This window comes from Miniopterus natalensis, chromosome 10 (assembly GCF_054644295.1).
Source record: "Miniopterus natalensis isolate mMinNat1 chromosome 10, mMinNat1.hap1, whole genome shotgun sequence".
In the NCBI taxonomy this organism is placed as follows: Eukaryota; Metazoa; Chordata; class Mammalia; order Chiroptera; family Miniopteridae; genus Miniopterus; species Miniopterus natalensis.
This window is the reverse complement of record NC_142090.1, coordinates 60,899,829-60,920,310: the sequence shown is the minus strand read 5'-3', so window position 1 is coordinate 60,920,310 and position 20,482 is coordinate 60,899,829. Positions and strand designations below refer to the sequence as shown.

Genomic DNA, 20,482 nt, shown 5'->3' with positions numbered 1-20,482 from the left:
AAAAACCCACAGACTAGAGTCATTCAACACTTTGATGTGCATTAATTCTCAGTCAGAGAGAAAGATAGACAGAGAGAGAGAGAAAGGGTAGGTTTGAGAATGCATGAATAGAAAACATGAACATAAGAATGGAATCATACAAATCATAATGTTTTGTAAATCCTTAACACAATATTTTTCTATATCCATAAGCATATATAACATAACTTCAAAAATTATTACTGACTGGAGGCAGCTACCAACTGTCCCTTTTGTAATTTTTTTATACTGATACCTTTTAAATAATGAAAATTTAAATACTGTGCAAATGAGCACACAAATAATAGTGGCAATAATAACATAATAATATTAAAGATGCGAACACTACCATAGGTCTAATAATGAGACCACTTATTTTCATATATGTGTGTGTGTGTGTGTGTATACTCAATTTTAATACACATATAAAATCAAAGGTATGGATTGAAAGATCTCTAAAATCCTTTTGGCCTCCAAAACTTTAACATATTGTACATATTTTATACATCTTCATATTAGTTTTTCTTAAGACTTCACATAACTATTTTCTTAATAACTTTCAAGCTTATTCCTACTCATTCAAGAACAGCCTCACAAACTGCACTGAAAGGGGTTTCTTATTTACGTAAGCTTACTGAATACTTACAACACTGTAGATAACATAAAAATTAAGTAATTTGTTCAATATCCCATAGCTGTAGGGAGAGGGAATGGAACTAAGACCCCTGGTCACATGATCCCAAAGATTCTGCTCACTTCATTACATTAAGTTGCCTTTCTTACTATATTAACTGAGTCATTTGTTAAGCATCTATTACAACAACAACAGAATCACTAGACTAGGAAAACATTCATAAAAAGGACTGAGGAAATGCACACTGGGACTGATGAAGTGAAGTTCTCACATTGGTGTAAGTACTAAAACTACGCAGGAGAATAAATCAGTAAATAGGTTAATAGAAAATAAAACTAATTTCTAAAATGAGTGATGAAAAAACAAATAGGTCTGAGTCTAGAGCCACAGTAACCAGCTAAGTGCCAAATGACAAATTTTCTACCTTTCTGTTTTTAATCAATTAGTATTTTGGTTTAGTTTTGTGGTCCAATTACTTAAGATGGTTCATAATAATTTAGTATGGTTTGAATACTACTACTACTAATAATTTCCTATCACTTTAGAATGCCTTTAAAATGTCTTATGAAACTTAAAAAGAAATCATATAGATTTTACAAACACATTTTAGCTCACTTGGAAGAAAGGTTCTAAATTAATAATGAAAAAAATTTACTACTACTATTATATAGTTCATTGATGGGGCAAAGAGGTTATTTCCTCAAAGACTCTGAAATGAAGGAGGACTGTTGATAAATTATTTTTGAATGCTTTCTGTTTTAAGTGTGATAGACATGCACATTCAGTCAGCTGAGTATTCACTCAAAACATTCCCTTCAGACCTTCTCTGACCAAGTCCTATGGGAAAACAAGCATGGCTACTGACTAAAATGTGGGCACCGACCTCATGGAAAGAGATGGCACTGACGGTGTGGTCTGCCGTTTAAATAAATCCATTTAGTTCCCATTGGGAATTATCTATGTATGTCAATGTGTGTTTTTAGGATTACAGAAGAAATAATGCTACTACGGGTCTCAGCAGAGATTCACAAATGATTTTCAACATGTTTTATTATTTCTTGAGATGTTAAGTGATACATAACTTAAACCTTGAAAAAAGTCAAAGCCTGGTTGGTATTCAGCGTTCTGATAAAAATAAAATGACATTTCTTTGAATTGGCACTCCTATTTTTGGGTCTACTTTTATTTCTATTGCTAGCCTCCTGCTTCAGCCCCAACCTGAGGCATCAGAAGCCTAGTGTGAGGATTAATAAAAAGCTGAAGACGCTTGTTGCTTGAGTTGATGACGACTAAGACAAGAAACAATGACTGTCTGATGTGCTGGTGTACTTCCAAATGTTTAGGTGAAGGCTGCCACACCCCCCTCCTAACCGTTTTAATTCCACAGGTTCAGGTGGCACTCAGGAACCTGTGTTTTTAGACAGAACGCATTTTGGGAAACATTGACCTACCAGATTACCATCATTGCAGAATTCGAGTTGCTATTTTCCCTCTGTCATTTTTCAAAAGTGCCAGAACTATTATAATTTGTTTTTATATTTCTGAGGTGAAACTATATGCTGATGTTCACAGCACATATTCTTCAACTATATACACCCATGCTTCTGCCCACTTTCTACTAGCTAAATAGATAAATGCAGAGAGTCAAAGTTAGACATAGATAATAGATCCATCCACCCATTTTCATCAGGTATTCTGCCTACAAATTAGAAAGTAATTCAAGTGTTTTAACATTTTCCATATATGAGACACACTCTGAAATTCTGCCCCAAATAAAACAAAAGAAGAACGCTGCCACTAAAGAAATTCTCAGAAAATTTTTGTAGATTTTAGGTATCAATAACAGTAGTTAGCTTACCTGCCATCCCGCTGAGCAGCACCACCTTCTGTTACTGTCTTGACGAATATTCCCAGCTTTTCAAGTCCCGCATCTGCTCCAACACCCATTCCAATAATACTTATGCCAAGTCCATCTTCATCTATGAAAATGGGAAAAATACAACAATCTAAGTGTTCACTAGTCTGCAATTAACTGATGAGACCTATTTGCTCCTTTTAGTTTTGTTCTTTATGGGTTATTACATAGTCCATATCACATATGTTTGCCATGGCAGAATTTTTTTCCTATGCTGGGGAGCAAGAGTATCAAATACAAACCCCCAAAAGGCTCATGAGTTTGTCTCATTTTACTACTGCAGCTGGCTATTTACTGTGATCCCAAGAAAAGGTAATACTTTGATTATTGAGTAATCAAACTGCCTTAAAACACGGCCTCTCTAAACAATATATTTTAAGCACAAAAGCATACATAGTCAAACACATTTTATTTGTTTGCTTTGTTTGTTTATTTTAGAGGATAATGAAATTCTTGAGTCATACTTTCTTTTCTTGAGAAAAGAGGAGAATGTTCTATTGTCTTTTAGTCACTTGGAGGCTTGTCTGATTTCACTTCTAGTAGCTATTCAATTTTTTCTTCCTGCTTTCACAAATAATTCTTTGACGTTCAGTAATTTTACAGTAATATAACTCTAGGTTGACCATTCTGACTCAATTTTTCCTGGCTGAGCCACATATATTATTTTAAATAAATGTGATCATAATATATCTGGAATTTCCCCTTTATTTTTATAGTCTTTTTTACTTGTTCCATATCTCCATTCGTGTTAATAAGATTAGGTATGTGTTTTTGCGTCTTTCAGTATTTTCTCTGTCCTGCTATGTAAGGATATAATCGTATCAACAACAGTATACATATGGCTTGCTTTTCTTTCCTATTTGCTTTACACAAATAAAATCATATGATACCTACTTCTCTCTTCAGCTTACTTTTCTAATTCAATAATATGTCACGAGTATCAGCTTACATAGTTTTAAATGCCTTCTAGTGATTGCATAATATTTCATGGTGAGATGGAATCATAACATATCCAACCATTTCTCTACTGACAGGTATTTACTTTTGTTTCCATTTTATAGGCCCTGTGAATGACGCTGACAAACACCCTGTTTCTAATTCACTTACACATCATGTGCTTATGCATATTTCCTTTTGTTCTTTCTATGAACATATATATTTTAACATCAATGAAATAAAAGATGCACTATTTTGTATACCATGCATTTTGGTTAAGAAAGTTATTTTCTGATAGCCTCAAATTTTCTGTAATTACGGTATATTAGATGCATTAAAAAAATAGATACTAGCTAATCAGCAGTGGTTGGTTATTTAAGGAATCCTGGCTCATGTACTCAACAGGAGGCTTGATGCTTTAAAAAGACTTTTTAGAAATAATCTTTCATTTAGTAAGTATTTTTAATTAGTAATCTTTTGTATAGGATTCATCTCATTAATCATTACTTGTCACCAACTTCTGCTTTAAGTATTTTTAAGTACAATTCATAATCCTACATCTTAAATAAAGATGTTTCAAAATAACATGTCATTTGGCAAAAGTGTGATTGATTTATTTGCTCAGTTGTGTACTAAAGAAAGATTTATAGAGTGTTCTCCCTGGAGACACCGTCTGATGTGATCCCCAGCTGAAGACACCTCCATGGTGGTTGTAGGCACAGATGTGTCTCCCACGTGAGAACTTCAATGTTGACTAACAGAGGAGTGATGGCTGGAAACTTTCCTTCATTTCTTATATTGAGAACGTTTGCATACACATGACTTCCCATATTTATTTTGTGCAAATTGTTCATCAGGAGGCTTTCTCTTGCTGAAAAGTTTCCTATGTTCACTACAGTTTTAGGATTTCTCCCCAGATGAGTTTTCTCGTGCACACGAGCATTGGGCCTGTGCTAAAGCCTCTTCCCTGCTGGTCATGGGTATAAACTTTCTCCTCTTGTCCACGAGTTCTCTTACGTATGTAAAAATTAGCTGTGGGGCTGAATTCTTGCCCACATTAATCATGATGGAGACCCAACATATAAAGAAGGGGAAATGGCAACAGAGGATGAGAGACATACTAGACAAATAGTAGAGGAAAATTTTCCTTGGATTTTTGCTCTATCATTTAAGAATTGGTTTGGGACATTTCTTATGCTTGAACTTCTATGTCACCAATTTGATCTCAACAATAACTGTCCTTTCCTCTTTAATTCCTTTATTGACATTTTTCTTTTTAAAAATCGTCATTTTTTTGTTACTGTTCATTTGATTAAGAATGTCTGTTTAAAGCCATATGTTAATATCCTTATTTGTGGGGTGTGTTTTTTTGTTTCTTTGTTTCTATCTGTTCTGCTTTTTTCAAAAACTCTTGAGATGCAACATTCTTCTGTTCATTGGTCAAAGTCTAATTCCCAGCTTCCCGTCTTACATGACAGTAAACATGCAGCCTCTGGTCCTGTGGGTCCCCAGTTACTGCAGCACGCCGGCTGTGACCCCAGAGAGGGAATTCAGCAGGAAGCCCCTCTGCTTCAGGTTTCTTGGCTCTCCGTTAGCCCTTTCCCCTCAGATGAAGAGCATTCCACTGTCTTCATTCCAAAATCTGTGATTTTCTGAAAGCCCAGCACTCCCCGTATCCACTACGCTCAGAGTCTAACCATAACCGCTTTCCCTCCACCAAAAAAAACAAAAGCCACCACTCGCCCCAAGCTCTCACTTAGAGCAGCTCTCTGGGCTTTTGCATCACCAGCCCTTTGCAGTAGCACTGACCGAGCACCATGCCTCATTCATGCCTGCCTGCTCCTGGCCACCAGCCAGCCAAGTAGATGGGTTTCAGTTGGGAGTGGAAGGGCGGAGAGAATCTTTCAATCCACCATCTATATAGAATCTATATCAACTATTTTTGAAATTTAAGAAATAAACTCCTCCATGAGAATTAAAACTTGATCTAATCCTTAGGGAAAACAAAGCTACACTTAGGAAAAATAAACTCATTTCTGTATTATTAGTATAAGAATATAATATAAACATTGTAGAGCTCATCTACCTTTCTCCAGTTCCACTGGGAAAAGTTCCAGCTTTTCTACACGCTTTTCAAGTTCATACTCGGCTGAAGCAGCCACAGGGTCAACTTCATCGTTTCTCCTGTCATAGTCTTCATTGGAGTATGTGCTGAAAACCTGCAGGAAGGGATCAACAAAAAGATGATAATCCCCAAAAGATAGCTTTCTTATTACAAAACAATTTAAGTATCCAAAAGTATGTAAGTTAAAAATTTTGTATCATGAATTTCATCTAAGCAACTGGTTTGTTTTTAAAATCAATTGAGGTGTTAAGAGAAAAAAATGAATGAGAATAAACATAACTTAAAAATATAAGAAATGTATGAGTCATTCTACCACTTTTAACAATTTTGGAGACAAAAGTAGCCACAGCAAACATTTGGATAGCAATATTAATCACTTTTCATAGAATCAGAGTATACCATACTAGCTACAATGCTAGTTCCTGATACAACTAAGGTAAAGCATCTTGAAGCTACCAAAGCAAACACCCACACTGAGCCTATTTCATGGTATGACCTGTACAAGCCCCAACACTGTAGCGTGTCAGTGCCATAATTGCATTTCAATCCCAGAATCACTGAAACTAACTTCCATTCTATACTGTACTGGGCTATGTTAAGCTCTCATTTGTCATCTCTCATTTTATTGCATGCAGACTTAAATTAAATCCTCACTGAACCTTTCTATGTAATGACTATCAAAATATTGCTCAAGAGCACCTGAACAAATAGGAGATGGCTAGCTCTTTCCTATCCAAATCATTCAAAGGATTACTAAATGTGGTCTTCAGACAATCATAAGAAATGTTTTATTTGAAAAGTAACTGAAAATAGGTATACAATCTCTTGCTTAATATACTGAAGAATATTTAAAAGAAACTTATAATTCATCAAGGCCAAATAATAGGTATAATAAAACTGATGTTTTCAATTAAACAATTATTAGGTACTTAAATTGTGTGCCTTAAAAACTCTGTAAATTGTCCCCCAAATCTTAAAGACTAGGAATGAGTTTCTTAAAAAAATACATATATACATAAAAAGCTAACATAAAAATAGAAAGCACAACAGAAAGTCAGAGATGAAAGAAATCAAGTCCATTGCCTGCAAGTTGGCCCTGATAGTCCAGGTATACTTCACATTCACATTATTGGAAAAGTGGAAACTTGTATACTCTATATGGTAACCTATAAATCAGGGATACACATTGCATACATAGAAGCAGATGTAGTGTGGTTCCTAATGGTATATACGTCTCAAAATCATGTCATTTATAGGGTTTGTACCAGAATGAATTGTTTTTCTTCTTGACTTTTGACGTGTTTTCACAGCTTCATGCTACTTGCTTGGTCTCTACCGCATTTCTTCACCATAATAAATGTTACAACATCAAAATGCACATTCCTAAATGGGGTTTGCTGCTTTTATAAATTAATCTTTTCATAAAATATGCTTCTTCCTATGCCTCTTGTATAGAACCCTCTAATATTTTTCTTAAATTGTCAGATTTGTGATTTTCTCTTAGACCTTTTGACCGTTCACTTTCCTTACATGTTTTGGTAATCACTTATTCACATTTATTCATTCATCAAAAATGTAGACTCTATGCCAGACATTGTGCTATACATTGGAGAAGGCACCACCTCAAGTAGCTCACAGCTTAAGTGGAACATCAATATCAAAATAAACAACTATAATATAATGTGAGAACTGCTGTAACAGAGGTATATACCAAATAATTTTATTTGCCCAAGAAAGGGAAGAATTTTATGGAGGGGAAAATATTTGAGTCCTAAAGGACAAACAAGGATTCATATACTTGAGTGTAGAAGAGGTAGAAGATATATTTCAAATATAAGACCCTGAACAACAACAAAATCTGTATCTATATCTTTTGGAAAACATCAATAGTTTAGGGGACTACAATGTAACATGCCTAGGGGAGCAAATCTTAATAACACAAACAAAAAAGTCAGCCAATATGGAACTTATATGTCCTGGAAACTTCCGGCAGCAATGACTGAAAATTATTTCATTAATATTTGCCACTCGTCTACTTCTGCTAATAGGTCCAAGTATATGATTGCAGAAAAAGGACTTAAATGATATTCATTCTGGAATAGAGCTCAATTTTGCTACTATACAGTAAGTCAATGAATAAATATGTATGTTTGTGTAAATAGACACAGATAAAAATATAAGTATGGAGAAATGTTTCAAATAAATTAACACCTTCCTGATTCTTCAGGATCCCAAAACACTCTGTTTTCAAATGTTCTTTCCCAATCAGCTAGTTTAATACAGTTCATCTGTGTGTATGCTGAAATCAAATAAAACAAACCAAGAACTACACGACTACAGATTGGAAAGTGGTAGTTTGAATAATTTTTGAGGCATCTACCAATCAAATGACCACATCTCCATTTCACTCTGTAGAAAATAAATAATGTAAGATACATTCATCTTCAGCTTGCTTATAGTCTGGCAAATTATGTGGGCAAACAAGAAAAAAACTATAAAAAACTGACAAAGAAAACCCAGAACTCATTAGTTGCAGATTAAGCTATTATTTACTTGGAGGATCCAAAAGGTTTAACAGAAAAACAGTATGATCTAATACGAGTTTAGAAAAGTAACAATAAAAAATACACACACACGCACAATGGATTAGGAAGTTTAACAGAAAAGATCAGAAACTATGAACTATCCAAGAATTACTGATTATAAATATACAAGATTATTCTTCCCTATAAAACTTAATGGAAGAACACCAAAGCCCTGAATGCCTGCAACGCCATATCTTGTTCCTGGATTAAAATCCTTAATACTATAAGACACCTATATTCCTAAATTATTGTAAATGTTAGTTTGCCCCAATTTAACTTATAAATTCCGGACAATCGACATTAACCTCCCACTTACACTTTTCATGGAAACTAACAAGCTGTTGAAAAGAGATTAGGATGAAAACATACCCTACCAAATATCGAAACATACAACTCCATTTATAAAGGTAATGCTGTTTTAGTCTCAGGGTAGATCAATTTTTGTATTCTACTCTGTTCCACTCCTCTACTTTTCTATTCCAATTAGTTAGGGTGCTTTATTCAATAAACAGAAGGAAAAGGATGAGGTAGCTACCTGAAAATATTCCTATTTCATATCATTAACAAAAGTTAAATCCAGATTATTAAAACAAAAGAATTATAAAAGTGTTAAAAAGTATATGGGACAATGTTTAAAAGGCTAGAGAAAAACTTCCTACAAAGCCACAGATCCTAGAAATACTACAGCAAATGAATAAATGATGTGCTTAAAAAGCAATGCTTATATGACATGTGCAAATATTCTCATGTTCCCTGGTGTGCAGGTTGGTGGCAGGTCCACTGACCGAAGCTGAGCTCATCTGGGTCAGGCTAGACTCCAGGCTTCCTATCGGGTTCAGGTCTTCTCTATCTACGTTCATTCTGGGACCCAGAATATATGTTTGCTGTAAGCCACTGAGATTTTGGTGTAGTTTGATATTCAGCAATCAAGACTGATATAGTTCTCAAACTATTTTTAGCAAGAGTCATTTTTTCATCTTTTTAAAATTGGAGCACCTTGTAGAGTTGAGTAAGGAGAACTAATGTACTTCTTCAACAAACTTCTTTGATTACACTTGTACAAATTAAATACTGTGCAATTTTTAAAAAAATCAATGCTAAAAGCTTCTAGACAACAAAATATACCATTACGAAGTTATGAGTCAAATATTAGAAGAAAATATTGCCAAATATCAATATTAATACACATAATATATAAAAAAGGCTTTAATCAACCATAACAACTGCATATATAAGTACGGAAAATAAAATTGAGAATTCAACAAAGAAATACTGATATTCAGGAAATGGTGTAAAGATGTCAAAGTCATTAAAAATTAAAATGTAAATTACAACAAGGAAATATAATGTTGCTTTTTAAAAAGACTGTAACGTCCAGTGTTTGTGAAAATATAGGAAAAAGAATACTCTTAGAAAAGGAGGGGGGGAAAAGCATAATTTGAGAATAGCTATCAAGATTTTAAATGTAAATACCTTTGACCTAATAATGCTACATCTAAGTACTTATAGAGATGTTTGCAAATAAGCACAGCCGTGTGTGCTTTCTGTATTTCTGTATCTATACCTTCCTATCCATCACATTTATATTGGTATGATTCCAGTTTTAATCTAATTTAAAGACCTCCTAAATTCTCTAGTTATGTAGCTCTTGCCAAATTGTAAAACCACTCTAAGGCTCAGTTTCCTTATCTACAAAATGGCTATGATAATAATAATACCTACCCCAGAAAGTTGTTATGAAATAAATTAAGATAATCCATGCAACCATACTTAGTTCAATGTGCAGGGAGGAAAAGCTTTCCCAAGCTTTGTTAACGTGGGAAGATAAAAATATTTCCACAGATACCTACATTCACCTCACACTCTTACTTATAAATGTTTTAAATATTTCATCCACTATGATGTTTAATGCCTTTGAAACAAGTCTACATAACTAGTCTGATATAATAATGAGGACTGGCTGCCAAATCCCCACCTGTGTCCAGAGCTGTGCACTGCGCTCATCACCTGCCATGCTTCGTTTTGCCTTGACCAGGAAGAGCCCAGAGATGAAAGTAAGTTGACCTTGGTAAAAACTTCCTGTTTCATCAATAGGGTCTTGATTCTTTAAATATTCATACAATACTTCTACCATTTTTATTTATATTACTGTAGTTGCTTATATTACAGGTAGTTATTTAAATAATCATCAGAGCCCCCTCGTAATATTAATGCAATGCAAAAAATCTAAAGGCCAAGAGCATCGTGGACCCTAATATTCAACACCATCAAAATATATACATTTAGCTGAGTCACCTTCACATTGTTCCTGTGTTATCTGAGAAAAGCAAACAAAAGGATGTTTAAATTTAAGATTTCTTGTCTCAGAGCCAACAAACAATATTCTGTTTATCAAAAGAAACAAAACAAGACCTTGTCCCTTGCTTTGAGGCAGAGGCAGGCTTTTAGGGGTAACAAGTTTACAAATACAGTTAGCAATGACATTTCTGACCCAGTAATTCAAGGCTATGAAAAACAAAGCTAAAATTAGCTTATTATAAGATTTCAACTAGAATCATTCTTTTTCACATTTCTGGTAGTTTGAGCTATAACACTTTTTCAAAACAACAGCAACATTTTTTCAAAAATAAGGGGAAAAAATGTATTTCCTTTACTTTTTCTTATGACACATTTTCTTTAATCAATGCAGGTCAAAATAAATTCAGAATTTTCTGTAAATATTGACTGAAAGGAATTTCCCACAATGCTCCCCACGAGGTCTCAGTTCCGCCTGTCGTCTGGGTTCCACTTCATCTTCTTGACACATCAAAGATGGACAATGTTCCAGGTTCTAGCATGCTGGGTTTCAGAGGATGGCTTGGCACATCCTGCTCCTGGAGATCAGCCAAGCATTCACATGCTTCCACAAACAGACCTCACTTATCACAAGCGTCCTTGGTAGCACTCCAACTCACCTTCACGATTTTAGTGGCTCTGCTAAGCAGGCTCTAAATTGAGACTAATAAAACACGCAGAAGATAGTCCATGTCTTGAAGTTACAAAAAGAAATCTGACACTAAACCATCCTCCAAAAGGAGGATCCTGGCAGCTTTAGAACAATGTATCATCACTTCAGCCTTCCTTTTCCTTCCCCAGAACCAAGACCAGTTCACTGATTTATGATAGTAAGAGTGATAGTTTTTCAATGCCTACTGTGTGCCAGGGAGTATGTCAGATTCTTGTTGCAAACTGATGTAAGCCAAACTGGAATTCACAATTATCAGACACTTGAGGATAAATATTGGTAGTCTCCAAAAATTCTAAATAGGTAAGGGCTTTCTGCTGCATATGAAAATATTGATGAGCAGGAAGGTGAAAAAAACACACACCCACAGCTCTAACTTGTAAGCTCAGTAAATTAGTCCCAGATGTTTGTCCGTAAGGTACTCTGATAAGTAACCTGCATGAAGGTGTACTTAAAGCAGTTGTGACAGTATTCTATAGTAGAATGTGTCTAACCTTCCAAAAGCTATTAGCTTGCTGGCCCTGTCTGACTCAAAGTCCATTAACATAAAATATTTCTAAGGCCAATCCACATATTTTCAACATAGCTCATTTCACTAATTATTAGAAGTTGAAAGTACCTATCACTGGATTGTAGACTTCTAATTGGGGTCTTTCAAATACTAATTAATCCTAGAGTGAGGATTCCTAATTGGTATTCCTGGAATGCTATCTTAAAACTCCTAAAACAAAGTTAAACCCATAAATATTGTGATGTACATACTAAAGTAATTGAAAGTAAATTATAGACAATATGAAACTTTATACAAATTATCATTAACTCTAGTACCAACTGATCTAGTAAGGCAAAAACAAGTAAAGAGAGTGCGTGCCCACTTTTCATATTTTTACATGCCAAATTTGAAGCTCAGAGAGCCATATGCACGGTGTCTATAAGGATAATTGCTGAGGACAAAGTCTATAAGGACAAAGGTATATTTCACTAAGTCTAGTGTTTTCACGGATAACTAAAGAACAGGAAGTGAAAAACAAACATACTCTACATAATGGGCAGTTGAAAACACTGCCTGCTAGTTCAGAAGGCAATACAAAGAATCCTGTATTTGTCAGGATTCTCCAGAAAAACAGAACCAACAGGATGTGTATGCATGTATTTATAATTATATATATGGTACTATATTTGTATTTATAGTAAACTAATTTATTTTAAGAAATTGGCTCATGGGGTTAGAAAAGCAGGCTGACAAATCCAAAATCTGCAGGGTAGGCCAGCAGGATGGAGACCCAGAAAAGCTGATGTTGTAGTTCAAGTCCAAAGGCAGTCTCCTGACAGAGCTCCCTCTTCTTCACTGGAGTCAGTCTTTTTCTATTAAAGCCTTCAACTGTTTGGATGAGCCCTCTCTCACGACAGAGGGCAATTTGCTTTACTCAAAATCAAAGTCCACCAATTTAAATAAGAATCTCATTCAAAAACACTCTCACAGAGACATCTGAAATAACGGTTGACCAAACATCTGGGCAACATAGCCCAGCCAGTTGACACATAAAATTTCCATTAAAATAGAATATTAGCTGGTTCTAAAAACTAGTCTTTTGACATCTGACGAAGATAACCATATCTTGATAGTGTTTTTCTCTTTCATTTGGAGTGTTGTATATTTCCTGATCCCCAGGTATATTTGTAGAATGTATACAAAGCCCATGATAAAATAAAATACACATTCTTTGTATTATCATTGGTACCAAGCAATTCACACATGTAGATAATCAAAAACCAAGTGGAAGATATAAATTCTTCAACTTTAGAATAACTATGGCTGACTCTGTGGGAAGATAAGTTACATATATACGGAGACATTTAATGAAAGAATATTTCAAAATAAGTAGGGTTTTATTAAGGTCAAATATACAGAAATTATCAATAAGACAAAAAAGATTAGAAGGTCCTATATCTCTTCCTTTTGACAACATGGAATTCAATTATAATTAGTATCATTTATCTGCAAATATATGTTGTTAAAGTATTTAAGATTTTTAAAAGCGCATCTAATATCTCATTTGAAAAACAGTTTATGCCACTGAAGTAACTAGAAAAAAATATATAAACTTGGCGCATTTAAAATTTGGACAAACTCTAAGACAACAAAGCCCAAATTGGTGAGTTTTCCTAGTAGACAGTTTAATAGAAAACTGGGTGATTCCCCTGATGCTCATGTTTTTCACAGTATTTTTCAAATTATTATAAACAATTAAATATACCCATGAGAAATCAGCAATGTTCTCTTTCAGCTCCACCAGACTTTTGGTTTAAATTGGGAGACATATGCTTTACAAACTGACAACTGGTAGCCAGCATGAAATAAATCAGTGGCCTTGGTCCAGTTCCCACTGGACGGGTGTCATCATCATAGAGAAAAATTTAACTAATGAGCATCTATTGGCACCTTTTTGGAGGGATGGGGTCATCTACTAGGAGAAATAGCTGAATTCTCATTCATAGAAGTTAATACTCTTGTACAGATGCAACAGGATGAGTTAGTAAGTCTGGGTCTGTTCTAGCATTTGTCTTAGCAGTTGGTATCCGCTGCTTCTTTCACAGCCAGAGCCAGCACTGTGTTTCTAATGACCTGTGGAGGCAGATTATTTTGAGTTATTTAAACAGAGAAACAGATAGAGGGGAGTACTACAGAATGTGTGGGTGGTGAGGTTAAAAAGGAGAAAGGGGGCCCAGCTGGGTATGGCTCAGGGTTGAGCATTCACCTAGGATCCAGGAGACTGTGGCTCGATTCCCAGTCAGGGCACATGCCTGGGTTGTGGGCTCGATCTCCAGTCGGGGGCGTGCAGGAAGCAGCCGATCAATGACTCTCTCATCATTGATGTTTCTATCTCTCTCTCTCTTTCTCCCTTCCTCTCTGAAATCAATAAAAGATACATATTTTTAAAAAAAGGAGAAAGGGGGATATTGGCCACACCAAAGAGCATTTGAGAGCTTCTCAAGGCTGGGATGAAAACATGAGACTTTCCTAGGGTATAGAAGGAGTTGCTTGGGTATAGAAGTACACTCTTTCCCATGCCAAGCCCCCAAGGGTGACTACACCTCTAATGAAAGGTTTAAAGGGTATCATGAAAACGAAACTCCTAAGGTCATGGGATCCTTGGGAAGAGAACCTCAGTTTTAAGATTTTTCCTAGAAACAGAGTAAAATAGTCTGGAAGGAAACCTGACCAGTTTTTCAAGATCATCAAAAGTAACAGTATGGGTTAAAGGCAGAGGGGCCTCTAAAACAAGGTACTCTGTATACAAACTCACAGAAATTATGCAGTTACCCAGAGTGGTGGAAGGCAATGTAAAAAACATAAAGACACTAAGAGTCAAATAGTGGGTGAGAATTTCAAGAAGGTTAACTTTGATACAGTAATGTGATGTAAAGCATCCTAGTGGTGGGTGAGCTGAAATGGATTCCTACTCCTTAGATGAAATGGGTTGATGACTAGACTATACACACCAACAGTGATGGTCTTTTATGTGTTAACTTGACTAGACTACAGCCTCCTGTTATTTAATCAAACACTAATCTAGTGCTTGCTTTGGTAGCACATATACTAAAATTTAAATGACACAAAAAAGATTAGCACAGCACCTGTGCAAGGATGACAAGCAAATTCGTGAAGCATTTCATATTTTTTTGAAAGACAGGTAGCAGAAAACACCCAATTGTAGCAGCAAAAGAGGAAAATACATTTTTTAAAAATGAGGATAATTTAAGGGCCCTTTGGGACAACATGAAGCATAACGACATCCACATGATAGGAGTACAAGAAGGAGAAGAGAGAGAGAGCAAGGGATTGCGAATTTACTTGAAGAAATAATGACTGAACACTTTCCTAACCTGCTGAAGGAAAAAAATCATACAAATCCATAAAGTGCAGAGTCTCACAAACAAGAGGAATCCAAAAAAGCCCACATCAAGACACATCATAATTAAAATGGCAAAGGTTAAAGACAAAGTGAGAATCCTAAAAATAATGAGAAAGATACTTAGTTACCCTACAAGGGAGCTCCCATAAAACTGTCAACTGATTTCTCAACAGAAACATTTCAGCCAGAAGGGATTTGCATGAAATATGCAAAGTGATGAAAAGCAAGGAACTACTTTATCAAGCAAGACTATGATTTAAAATTAAAGGAGAAATTAAGAGCTTACCAGACAAGAAAAAGCTAAAAGAGTTAATTATCACCAAATCAGTATTACAAGAAATGTTAAAGGGTCTTCTTTAAAAAGGAGGAAAAAAGAGAGAGACAGAGGAACAAACCTATAAAGACAAAATGGCAATAAATACATACCTATCAATAATCACTCTAAATATAAATGGCTTAAGTGTTCCAATCAAAAGACAAAGGGTGGCTGAATAGATAAGAAAACAAGACCTATATACATACTATCTATAAGAGACCCACCTCAGAATGATAGACACACACAGACTAAAAGTAAAGAGATGGAAAATATATTTCATGAATATGGAAATGAAAAGAATCAGACAAAATGGACTTTAAAACAAAGGCTATAATAAGAGACAAAGAAAGAAATTACATAATGATAATGGGATTACTCCAACAAGAGGATTTAACCCTTGTAAACATTTATGCACCCAACATAGGAGCACCTATTATATAAAGCAAATCATGATGGACATAAAGAAAGAAATCAACAGTAACACAGTCATAGTAGGGGATTTTAACAACTTATTGACATCAATGATTAGATCTTCCAGACAAAAAATAAACAAGGAAACAGTGGCCTTAAATGACATATTTGATGGACTTAATTGATATTTTCAGAGCATTTTAGTCCAAAGCAGCAGAATATACATTATTTTCAAATGCATGTGAAACATTTTCTAGGACAGACCACGTTAGGACACAAAATAAGTCTTGTCCTGGCCAGTGTGGCTCAGTGGTTAGAGCATTGGCCCACGCATCCAAGGGTTGCAGGTTCAATTCCCTGTCAAGCGCAAGGACCTGGGTTGTAGGTTCAATCCTCCACCCCAGCTGGGGGTGTGTGCAGAAGGCAACCAATCGATGTCTCTCTCACATGGATGTTTTTCTCTCACTCTCACTCTCTGACCCCCTCCCTCCTTTCCACTCTCTCTAAAAATCAGTGGAAAAAAATATCCTTCGGTGAGAATTTTTTTTTTAAATTAAAAAATAAGTCTCAATAAATTTAAGAAGACATATTATACCAAGTATCTTCTCTAACCACATGGTGTAAAACTATCGATCAATCACAAGAAAAAATGAAAACACACAAACACATGGAAGATAAACAACATGTTGCTAAACAATGAATGGGTTAACAATGAGATCAAGGAGGAAATCAAAGACACCTTGAAACAAATGAAAATAAGAACAGAATAACCCAAGATCTATGGGACACAGCAAAAACAATCCTAAGGGGGAAATTCATAGCATTATAGGTCTACTTCCAGAAACAAGAAATTTCTCAAACAATCTAATCTTACACTTAAAGAAACCTGAAAAAAAAAAAAACCCCACACACAAAATAAAGCCCAAAGTGTGTAGAAGAAAATAATAAAGATCAGAGCAGAAATAAATAAAACAGAATCTAAAATAATACAATCGATGAAACCAAGAGCTGATTCTTTGAAAAGAGAAACAAAATTGATAAACCTTAATCAGATTCATCAAGAAAAAAAGAGAGAGGATAAAAATAAATAAAATTAGAAATTAAAGAGAACAACTGATACCACAAAAATATAGAGGATTATAAGAAACTATTACAAACAACCATATACCAACAAACTGAAAAATCTGGAAGAAATGGATAAATTCCTAGAAACATACAATTTCACAACAAAACTGAATCAAGAAGAAACAAAATATCCAAACAGACTGATTACAACTAATGAAACTGAAGCAGTAATAAAAAAAACCAAAAAAACTTGCAACAAATAAAAGTCCTGGACCATAAGGCTTCACAGGGGATTTTTACCAAACATTCAAAGAAGAACTAACACCTATCCTTCTCAAACTATTCCAAAAAATTCAGAAGAGAGAAGACTCTCAAGCTCATTTTATAAAACCAGCATTATCCTAATTCCAAAACCAGATAAAGACACTACAAAGAAAGAAAATAATAGGCCAATATACCTGATGAACATAGATACAAAAATCCTCAACAAAATATTAGCAAACTGGATCCAGCAATACATTAAAAAGATCATACATCATGATCACAAGGGGTTTATTCCAGGGATACAATGTTGGCACAATATCGGCAAATCAATATACGTGATATACCCATAAACAAAATGAAGGATAGAGATCATGTGATCATATCAATAGATGCAGAAAAAGCTTTTGACAAAATCCAGCACCCATTCACGACACAGAAAAAAAACCTCTCAGCAAAGGAGGGAGAGAGGGAACATATTATGCTAAGCGAAATAAGTCAGAGAAAGACAACCACCATATGATTTCACTTATATGTGGAATCTGAAGAACAATTTAAATGAGCAAACAAAACAGAAACAGACTCACAGACAGAGAGAACAGGCTGATAGCTGTCAGGGGGTTGGAGGGAAGAGGAGTGGGTGAGAAAGGTAAAAGGACTGAGAACTGCAGATTGGTAGTTACGGAATGGTCTCGGGGATGTAAAGTACAGCAAAGGGAATGTAGTCAATAATACTGTAGTAACTAGGTATGGTGCCAGTGGGTACTGCAAATATAAGGGGAAGCACTTTGTAAAGTATATAATTATCTAACTACTATGCTATATACCTGAAATCAATACAAAATACTACTGAATGTAAACTGTAATTGAAAAATAAATAAATAAATAAATAAATAAATAAATAAATAAATAAATAAATGAAAAACACTAACCTAAGCATTGCTGTAAGGCATTTTGCAGACGTGATTAAAGTCCACCATCAGCTGAGTTTAAGTAAGGAGATGACCCTAAATAATCTGGGTGGGCCTGATTCAAAGGCCTTCAGGGCAGAGCTGAGGCTCCAGCAGGAGGAAGAAATTTCGCCTGTGGACAGTAGCTTCAGCTGTTGCAGAAAGGCCCACCTCCCTCCCATATCCATAGCCCGCCTTACAGATTTCAGACTTGCATACCCAGCCCTTATATTTGCATAAGTCAATTCCTTGCAATAAGTCTCTTAATATGTGTCTCCTACTGGTTCAGTTTCTCTGGTTCAACCCTGACTGATAGAACTGCACTTTAAGTCTTCATCACAGGACAGAGTACAGTTCTATTTAGAGCAGTGGCTTCCGAAATGCTAACTGTGACCTATAGGGGTTTATGCAATCCATCTAATGGGGCTGCATTGAGAAAAATTAAACAGAAAAGAATAGAATAGAAAACATCATTGTTTATTACAAGTAGTATGAATTATACTTTAAAACTTTCAGTTTCAAATACACACACACGCGCATGTTCTGTGTGTCAATGTAAACAGTACACATAAGAAACAATTTTTAAAAATCTAATCCACATTGAGAATTCCCATTTAATTTACATTCTATTCTAAAAGTCAAAACAGACAGTGCAAGCTTCTCAAACTACTGAGCCCACTGATGATGGCAGCAGGCGAGGAAATAATTACCCTTCGCACTTCCTCTGCCTCTTGAGCCATTGATTCTTACCTCCAGCTCTTACTGAGCTCCAGCTCAGGGGCTGGACTGTGGTCACTCCTGGAAATACTGAATCATCTCAGACCTGTGACCGTAACCAGCATAAGAGCTGTAATACAGGGATGTGGATCCAGGGCGGAGACATGTGATCCTAACCAGGAGAGGGGAGGAGAGGTAAGCAAGAAAGGGTTCCTGAGAGGCCCTAAAAGCGCAGACTTCAGCCAGCTACGGGAGGTCTGATGATAGGGGGTAAGGGAAGGTGCGTGGAAGATACGCTGGGAGGAAGAGTAGCACGTGCAAGACAGGAAGAGGAGTGCGCAGAATTACAAAACAGGAGGTCATTCAGTTCGGCCAAAATTGGAGTGCTGAGCAAATGATAGGAGACGGGGAAAATGTAGGGAGAGCTCTATGACGCCTGATCGGCTGTGTAAATAAAACTCACACGCTCGCGTCCTGGAAGAGAAGGGGAGTTACAAAGAAGGTTAGAGGGAGCCTGCGCTGGAAGGAGAGAGTGAACTGGAAGCTCTAGGAACTCCCCACCTTCACCCCTTTTGGAAGACTTAGTAGACCAGGCCCTGAAGGTCCTAAATGACTTTCCCATGTGTCCCTAGTGGTGTGCCCAGCTGTCCACACAACAGCAGACGGCAGGCGGGAAGGCGGGCGCACTGCCCTGGCTAAGGACTGGAGGGGGGAGAACGCAGGCTGCATCAGTCTCCAGGGAACCTGAGGAAACCAAGGTATGGAGGGCTCAAGCGCCTGCCCCAAGGGCGGCCAGGGCAACAGAGGCACCTGAGTGACAACAGCCACAAAAGATCGACCTTTGGTGACTACATCTGTAATGTTTTTAGGGTGAAGTCACGTAGAAGTTATGAAAGGTAAAGATCTATCTAAAATCCTGCCCTCAAGCTGTGTGCTGGGCTCTGGAAGAGAGAGTCCGTTCAGGAACTTAATCACCATCTACCAGGGGTCAAGTAATAAAAACAAAGATGGCATAATTTTCTAAAATCTCCAACAGGTTCAAATGCCAACAGAGCTGGGGAGCGGGGGCCAAAAAACTGTTTTAGCAAGCATTTCTAGCACCAACTGAGACCTACTTAGTCAACTAAAATTTTAATTTTTGTAAAGGTCATGAGTGAAATATGCCTAATTTTTAAACTCTGCAAGCTGAGGCCAGACATCACATGGTGGAGAAAGCTGGAAAACAAAGACTGAAACACAAATAACCAATTGTTAGGAAATGCATATGTGCATGAGGACACTGGTGCTATGGTGCAAGGCCGAGCTGGGAAACCCAAGACTCCATGCAAAAGGGACTGTTCTTGCCAGCTGTGATCCAGTGCTAAAATCAATCATGCTACCCCACAAAGCAGGAAAGACTCTGCTTTCTTATAAACAAGCTGTCCCTTCCATTTAGACTTCCCCAGAGCTAGAGTCAAAGGTAATTGACCGATTCTGGACCATCCTTGAAAATGTAAACACATGTGAAATCTACAAATGGGATCTGTCTGGTGCTTCCCTTATTTATAGGCAAAACCTAAAGGGCAGGAGTGCTTTACAGGAAAACAGGATAATCAGCAATCTTTTCCAAAACAGGCGGAGGACAGTGC

General features: G+C 36.2%; 1 protein-coding gene and 1 non-coding gene across 9 annotated transcripts in view; one reads left to right on the top strand and one right to left on the bottom strand.

The window, feature by feature from the left end:
* PPP1R9A (protein phosphatase 1 regulatory subunit 9A) overlaps positions 1-20,482 on the bottom strand; it is a 232,468-nt gene that overhangs the window by 98,925 nt on the left and 113,061 nt on the right. For all 8 annotated transcript variants that reach the window (XM_087821163.1, XM_087821164.1, XM_087821165.1 and 5 more), the window contains exons 3-4: positions 5,590-5,722; positions 2,511-2,631 (exon numbers count right to left, since the gene is read on the bottom strand). In XM_087821163.1, coding sequence (XP_087677289.1) covers positions 2,511-2,631; positions 5,590-5,722 — 254 coding nt within the window. The remainder of the gene's footprint in view (positions 1-2,510; positions 2,632-5,589; positions 5,723-20,482) is intronic.
* Positions 14,795-14,901, top strand: LOC148092277 (U6 spliceosomal RNA). The gene has a single exon (XR_015715237.1). It is a non-coding gene; the product is annotated as a U6 spliceosomal RNA (small nuclear RNA).